The 7,971-nt window shown below is 44.5% G+C and overlaps 1 protein-coding gene across 9 annotated transcripts in view; it reads right to left on the bottom strand.

Moving 5' to 3' along the window:
* Positions 1–314: 314 nt before the first annotated feature.
* nav1a (neuron navigator 1a) overlaps positions 315–7,971 on the bottom strand; it is an 82,924-nt gene continuing 75,267 nt past the window's right edge. For all 9 annotated transcript variants that reach the window (XM_076742156.1, XM_076742157.1, XM_076742158.1 and 6 more), the window contains 13 exons: positions 7,545–7,729; positions 7,278–7,440; positions 6,961–7,159; positions 6,758–6,846; positions 6,563–6,661; positions 6,296–6,467; positions 5,545–5,810; positions 5,281–5,432; positions 4,832–4,903; positions 4,522–4,727; positions 4,312–4,430; positions 4,016–4,204; positions 315–2,991 (listed from right to left, as the gene is read on the bottom strand). In XM_076742156.1, the coding sequence (XP_076598271.1) occupies positions 2,896–2,991; positions 4,016–4,204; positions 4,312–4,430; positions 4,522–4,727; positions 4,832–4,903; positions 5,281–5,432; positions 5,545–5,810; positions 6,296–6,467; positions 6,563–6,661; positions 6,758–6,846; positions 6,961–7,159; positions 7,278–7,440; positions 7,545–7,729 (2,007 nt within the window). In that variant the 3' untranslated portion in view covers positions 315–2,895. The remainder of the gene's footprint in view (positions 2,992–4,015; positions 4,205–4,311; positions 4,431–4,521; positions 4,728–4,831; positions 4,904–5,280; positions 5,433–5,544; positions 5,811–6,295; positions 6,468–6,562; positions 6,662–6,757; positions 6,847–6,960; positions 7,160–7,277; positions 7,441–7,544; positions 7,730–7,971) is intronic.

Below are 7,971 nucleotides of genomic sequence, written 5' to 3'. Positions count from 1 at the left end.
GGTCTTAGGTAATATATATAGCGTGAGGGTCGGTGGGCTTGGAGACAACTCCACCCATTCCCTGTCTTTCACCCCCCCCCCCCCTCCCCACTTCAGTCACATCATCATATGTTAGGACCTCTAACCAACGCAGGCAGGAAAAATACTGACGTATTTTTTCCGCCTGCACAAGCATTTCAACTTACATTTGAATAGGTGAAAATAATATTTTGCCATGACAGAAAGCGCCACATACGGAGAAAACAGTCAGACAGCCTAATATTAGCGCCCTCTAGTGGGAAAACATAATGTAAACAGACAGCCCAGACAGGTAGTGATGTGAAGAATGGCATGACTTTATTGTGTCCATTGCTCATGTTAGACATATGGGGTTTGATGTGGCTATAGAGACATGCCATACAACCATTATTAGGCCCCTTTTTAAGCCAAGTGCTCCTTCCAACTCGAGGAAGACAATAAAACCAGCGAGGACGCCCGTTCTCTGCATACAGGGGCCATGCCTTCTCTTAGACCTCTACACGTTTTAGTGATTGTTGTCGCAGATGCACTGACTATTTACAGTGTTTACAATAATGATGTCATGTACAAAAGAGAAAGAAACCTTTACAAATATTTGCATAAGAAAAAAACAAATGTCTGCTCTTAAAAGCAACGTGAAAAGAGGAAGATATCCAGTTATTAAAAATCCCTCCCGTGATAAGGTTAAGTGTGGTAGGTCCAATGAAACTAAACTTTGGGAAACACATCAGGGATACATGCGTCGACATCACGTCTCCAGGCTACTATCTGTTCTTACACTGCTCCCGACTCTCAGGCAACTCCTCAAAGATGTCTTGAAAGTTTAAAATGGTGTCACACAAGCAGCTCGCTCGTGATACACATTCTCATCTACTGCAGACACGCACGTCTTGACTACCACCCAAAGGTCAAAAGTGATAACCCACTCTCCACCCGAGTCTGGGCATCAAGGTGCCGACATTAAAGTGACATCAGAGTAGGTGAGAGGAAGTGATGATGTTTCCTCTAAATCGAGGCCTCTGCGTGGTAGATTAAAGCAGCTCAAAGGCAGCTTTAGGCCAAATTGTGTTTCAGGCACAGATAGACTTAGGCATCGTGTCTCTACTTTACACCAGCACCCTGTTTTGGAAAGTAGAGGAACATCTGGACAGAATATGGCAGTCTGAGGTACTTCAGGGTCAAGGGGCACATGGCTGAGAGGTTTAAGAATATCTCTACTACCTACTCTACAGCTTCCTCCTCTTCCACGTCTTTCTTCCTCCATCACAAGAACAGTCAGGATGTGAGCAATAAATACTCTCTGTAATCTACTATCTAACATATATTATGTGCAAACAGATAAGGAAAGGAACAGGAGGAGGCCACCTCTACGTGAGTTTCAACCTTTCTTACCCCGAGCCCTTACTCTTACACGAACTCTTCGAACGGCATGTGAGAAGGAAACTGATTTCTATAGTTTGCAAAAAAGGTATGTTATCAAAGATATAAAGAGCAAATGCCATGAGGAGGGAAAAACGTTTCTTTTTCGACAGATTCTTATCGCTTGATGGCATTTTTTTTTTTTACTGATGTGGTCCTCGTCCGCCCTGTGGTTTGATGAACGGGAGTATTTTGTCTCTGCACTGTCTGATAATGGCATGTTGGGTACACACAGGTGGTCGCTGCTGTATGCAGATGATCGTTGAAGGTGACTCAGTATAAAATCCTACAAAATCAAGAGTTTCAAAGCTGTCTTCTCGTCTATCACAAGAGAATTTCCTGTCTTAAAACCGATATCTAAATACAGAATATACGCAAGCATAGCCAGAAATGGTAGGCCGTTTTGGCAGACAAGACAAACGAGCAGTTCTTGTTTTTTTGTTCTGTGTGTTTACGATACAGTATGTTGAGCAAGGTCAGTGTCTGTTTCTGTGGTTATGATATCAGCATATTACTGGAGGAAACCAGCAGCTACTGAGTGCACCGATGATGACATTTCTTTACAGACTGACCTGAAAACCAATTCCTTATTCTACTCATTATTCACCCATGCATGTTTCTCTTATAGCTTCGCAGCTTCTGATATTTGATCCATGACTGAAGTGATAAGAAAAGAAGAAAAAAAAACATTCAAGTTGTGTTATTACAGAGTGTGTTATATTCTCTACTGAGCACCTTTGAGAAGACAGAGAGCTCACCAGGAGAGCACTGAGGCAGGAAAGAGTCGATGCTGCCATCTAGAGGGATCACTCATGAACTGCATGATTTGGGCAAACTGACACACAGTCACTGGCGCAGCCTCCGAAAATCCAATTACCACGCATAGAAAATAAAGTGCATTTTTGGCTGTTGTCGAGTGACGATCCTACTTTTGAGGAAGTCAGAGACACCTCTGAACTCCTTTGTGAACTGAAGCATGCGCCTTCAAAGAAAACCAGCACAGTAAGCACCAAGAGTTGTTGTTCGTGTGCGAAGGTTGTGACAGTCGAAAGCAAAAAAGGACAGAATGGGTCTTGATCAGTAAGAGTATAGGTAATATTTTGCATCATAATATTCCGGTTACCATGCACTTGCAGATTCAACAACAACCCACGTGGAACAAACTGAGGGCAGAGAAGAGACAAGTCTTTCCCTGACGTGATCATCACAGCTTCCTATGGAAGCAGTTTGTCTTTCTAATGTTCTGATAGCAGGGCAGAGCAAACCCGTCGTCCATAATCACTCTCTCCCTCTCTCTCTCTCTCTCTGTAGGTCCTTTACATTTAGCTTTGTCGCTGCTCACTGAGCACACAGCAAAGTTAATAGAGTCTTTAAAGTCTCATTGGGACTGCACCCGCAGTGTCAGCCATGATAAAGAGTCCATAGCTCCACAGTTTGACTGACAGTTGCGTGTTTTCCTCAGAGTGTCGCCTGCAGAGTGGGATCCAGGCAGCCCTCCCGCTCTGGAGACTCGATGTAGTTGGCCGACTCCTGCAGCTTCAGCAGCATTGCCATCTGGGTAGCAAGAGGAAACAGAGAGGCTGAGTGAGTTAAACTGCAGACTGATGGACATGTTTTGTTCGACAGGCTTAGACTTAACTTGGCACAGAGGAAATATTTCTTGAAATGCATCTCACCAGTGGACACTTGTGTATTATGGCAACTGAGGATTACTTTTTTTGTCCATTAAGTCGTGAAACATTTCTGTGAGCACTCAGATAGTCGTTTGGCTTAATAATTTTCAGAAAACAGTGAAAGCTGCTAGTAATTATTTTCCAGAGCCCAAGTGGACATCTTCAAATTGGTTGCATTGAGCAGCCTAGACACCAAATTTAAAGTGATATAAAACAGAGAAAAGCGGTAAATCTCTATAAATGACTTTCACTCACTGCCACAAATAACTGTCAGCACAAAATATTGCATCTCCACAGTTTTTCAATTTAGCACAGTCTTAATGCTGCAGATTTAAATGAGCACAGCCACAATTCATTTGACAAACTGCTGCTAAATAGGATGTGATGCATTATTCTTTCTTCCATGAACTGGTGTTGAGTGTGTCTGGAACATATGATTATTTCTTGCTGCTGAACTTTAAAAACTGGTTGACAAGCATGTATTCACTGCACAACAACAGTCTACATGTGATCCATTAAAGTTCAGGAAAAACACGTGTCTCTCACTGTTCTGACCTGACGACAGTCTCTCATCCAATGTGTGTAGGTCTCAAAACAGTGCTGCAGACTTTGCACCTGCTTTTTCAAAACGTTTAAAAGAAGCATCAGACACATTTCCTCTGCAGCAGTGGTCAGGTGCAGAGGCTATTTATGAGAATTTCCATTTCTTCTTCCTGTATTTTGTGCCTCTGAAGGCCAAACATGCAAATTTGCAGCTGTACTGCTTTTCTTTCACTTAATCTTTACAAAACCTGAACATAACCCTTTCAGTAAATAAGAATCCAATATGACTGTTCAGCATCTATAAAAGGGAAAATATCCCCTTTAGTCTGTTAGACTAATTAACTCAAAACCTTCACTCTCACCAGTGGGTCTGACTCCAGTGTGCTGGGTGGAGGTGTATCTTTGGGGGGCTTCTTCTCCTCACTGGCTGGGCCTATGCTGGGGGGAGGTAGGTGAAAGAGCCTGGACTGGTCCTGCTGTGCATTGGGCCAAGGGAGAGTCCCTCTCACCCACTCCACTGGATCCTCCCATACCGCCTTCTGCCCGTGCACCTGAGAGAATACAGAAATATACAATAAAACCACAAGAAACCACAGCCGAATTCTTGCTGTTACCGCTGATGCTACACTCTGGAGGACGTCTGGGTGAGTGTGGTCACCTTGATGCCATCTTTGGCTCCCTCCTGCAGGTACGGTATGATGGAGTGGTTCCACAGATCAATGAACCACTGCCTGAACTCTGCCACTGATACTGGGCACGACAGGAAGAAGCAGGGACCTGAGGGAGGCAACATGTCATGTTAACTGATGTCCTGCTCCAGATCCAATTATCGCTCCTGCTCCCTGACTGCGTGTCCGCTGTCTCTCACCTATGAGGAAGTCTGAAGTGCTGTGTTTCTCCAGGAAAGCGTGGAGGTGGTACCATAGCTGAGGGACCCAGTCCAGTACGCGAAGGAGAGCCTGGTGGCGTGCGGAGTCCTGCTCCTTCTCCTGGTAGGCCTCCACAGCTTTACGGTGCAGGTACCTCAGCAGGAACCCGTTAGCCGGCTCCACATTGTTGGAGAACATTACCATCCTACGGTCAAATGCAAGAAGTATTAGTTTTACTGTGTAGGATGGCTTCATTTTGTATTTAATAGCGTGTTAAAGTAAGAGCAGGCTCTGTAAAGATGTGCTCACCTGAAGCTAAGATGCAGACTGTGGTTAGACGTCATCTTCACAGGCTGATTGGTTGTTCCAATGATGTAAGGACTGAAACATCAACAAAGAGAAATGATGTAGTTTCATGAACCAGATCCTATTTGGCTTCTATATATGAGACAGTTAACATTAACTTAGCAGCAAACAGCTAATTGCTAAATAAAGATATGGTGGAGTAAAGGCGTCCTGAGCAGAGGATGAAGTCACACTCCCTCTGTGAGTGTCGTAATATGAACTTGTCTATTTTTTGTTTTGAGGAGAGCCTTTTAACGGCTGTTTTTTTTTGGTGGGGAGGCGCAGCAGAAGCACCCTTTTGTTTTGCTCTGAGATGATGTTGCTCTAATGCGACATCTAGTGGCAGTGAATGTCAGATGTAGACCCTTTAACTCTTTAATGAAATATAACTAAGACGGCTGGAAGTGACTCACCATTTGTGATACTTGCAGGTGAGCGCTCCGTTAACAAGCTCAGTGATGGCTGCTGAGTCACTGATGTCATCTATAATAACAACCAGCGGCAGTTCTCCTCCACTCTCTCTGTCAATCTGATTTGCTAAATCAGACAGATACAACTGCAACTCCTGTGAAAGCAAACAAAGGTGAATTTAAATTGCCTGGTGTGTATAAATCCATATTCTTACTTGTATAGAAAATAAAAGACTGGGTGGACAAAAATCCTGAGTCACATGTTACCTTCTGCGACTGACGATGCATGTTGAAGGTGACAGCAGCAGTGCGACCCAGGACGCAGGTCTCACGGTCGGCCTCAGACGAGGAGGTCCGGCTGCGCTGCAGGAGGTAATGGGCCAGACGCTGAGCCAGGTAAGTCTTTCCTGTCCCACTGGGCCCAGAGAGAACCAGACGTCTGTGTTTCAGCAGCAAACTGATGTAGTGCAGCATCATCGGCTTAGGAATCATTGTCTCAAACACCAGTGAGTCAACACAGTTTTCTCCAAGACCTTGAGAGGGGCAGACACAGGAGAGGGGATGGAGAAACAGCTGGATTTATGCACCATTTATAACTAAATATTAGTTAATACAGTATGTGAAAAACAGGGAAGGCCTGATGTTTCAGCCCATCATTTATAAATCACATGTACCTTACATTAAATCAAAAGCAGAACATCAGTTCTAAATTTTACTGTTGCCTTTATTCTATTTTATTTCTTTCTAAGTGCAGCTCAGCGGGGACTGTTTTGAAAACCCTACTAGAGCATTCAAGGGCACTCTGACATTCAACATTTCAGGGTTGGATGCCAAACATAAACATATTTAAAGAAAGAAATGTTTGACTTCAGACTCATTTTCCACAATGTCAAACTTTGCTTACAAGAATCAGTATTATACGCAAATAATACAGCCAATAAAAATGGTTGCCAATAATTTTACACAATTTTAAGCAAACCCGCTGATGTGGTTTCTATAATCAGTTGAGGGCACTAACCTTTCAAGGCGACAAATATTCGAGCTGAACCACTGCCAAGACAGCGGTAAGGTGAGGTTTGAGGCTTGTCCCCTCCCATCACTCTCTTCCCTCCCTGGGTCAGCTGGTACATGTGCAGCGAATCGCTGGACAGACCCAGGCTGGCAGTCGGGTCCACTTGAGTTAAGTAGTCCTGATGAAAACAAAAACAAGTAAAAGATGACTCGATCAAATCACAGCTATAATACTTGATGTCTACATGGTGAAAGAGAACAAGCACTGACTTACCTTGAAGGTCTTTGCTATGAGAGAGTCGAGACAGGCCCAGTCTGTCCTCGCGCTGATCAGCACTGAGCCCAGGTAGTACTCCTGCTGCTGCTTACTGTCCTGCAGACACAGAGAGCGGGAAGAGTGCACAGCTGTTGGATTTAAAGCTGTTGACATTACTGGATATTGTGGCAATTAAAGGTGTTCTGTGTTTACCTCTGCTTGATCTCCAATGCGGACCAGTACTCGTGCACACACCTCATCCAGCTGGGAAGACACACTAATCGTGTCAACTGGAGACAAGTCTGAAAGAGTGAAGAACAGGATGGGATGAAAGGAGAATTGAAATCTAACATTTCTGCATACTGTGCGTGTGTGTGTGAGGTGAAAACAGGTGAAATTCTATGTTTGTCTCTTACCGGGATCTTTACAGTCATTCAGACTGAGGCTGAAAGACTTGGTGAGGGACATACTCATTGGCTGCCTCAGTGACGGTCCCAGGAGAGAGGCCAGGCCTGAAGGCTGGGAAGTGGAAGAGGTGGGACCAGAGCCAGGGAGATGGAGCTGACTTCCTGTTTTCAAATGGTCATTCTCCGCCTTCAGGTTCTCCACCGTTGACTAGGACACAGGCAGGTTAAAAAAAACTTTAAATTCAAGTTATATTAACACACAAATGCAATATCATTGATACTTCGAGGATATACTTTGCTGAAATGTAAATAGAGGCAAAACATGCCTGCATGCTGTTCATGGCTTCTCGGAGCTGCTCCAGATGATGTGCAGAGCTTAACGCTTCCAGGCGGATTTCTGTCAGTTCTCTCTCCTTCAGCCAGAGTTCTGAGCGTAGCTCTGTTACCGCCGTTTCCTCGTTGTCTCCCTCTTCTGTAGTCTCCATGATCCTGCAGGGGACGAGAAACTCTCATCAGGGCCAGACACCACTGAAGGCTAAACTGGCTTTCTCACTACTGAGCTAAGAGCTGGGGTAAAGTGTTTGTGCACTCACACAGAGGAGGTGGCCGAGGTCGAGGTTTTGAGGGATGAGGGCTGGTTTTCTCCTCCTTCAACCGCCTCATGAAGCATCTTTGGGGAGTTAGGAGCTGAGGAGTCGGGGGTGGCGATTTCCTCAATGTCCGAGTATGTTTTGGAGCCTTTCTTAATGCTGAATGCCTTGTTGAAGGAGCTCCTCAGCTACACAGAGGAAGGAGACAGACAGCTGAGCCAGTATTCAGAGGATCATTACATTCATTACAGAGAGAGGTAAAAAAGATGGAGGCGTTAGGATTGTTAATTTGACACATGCTAAACATTAAAGGAATGCTTTGACATCTTGGGCAATGCTTATTTGCTTTCCTGCCATGAGAGAGATCTGTCTACTAAATATGAGGCTGGAGCAAACAGACAACTAGTTTAGCTTAGCATAACATAATGAC

The sequence above is a fragment of the Chaetodon auriga genome, chromosome 10 (genome assembly GCF_051107435.1).
Source record: "Chaetodon auriga isolate fChaAug3 chromosome 10, fChaAug3.hap1, whole genome shotgun sequence".
Lineage (NCBI taxonomy): Eukaryota > Metazoa > Chordata > Actinopteri > Chaetodontiformes > Chaetodontidae > Chaetodon > Chaetodon auriga.
This window is presented reverse-complemented; position numbering and strand designations above follow the sequence as displayed.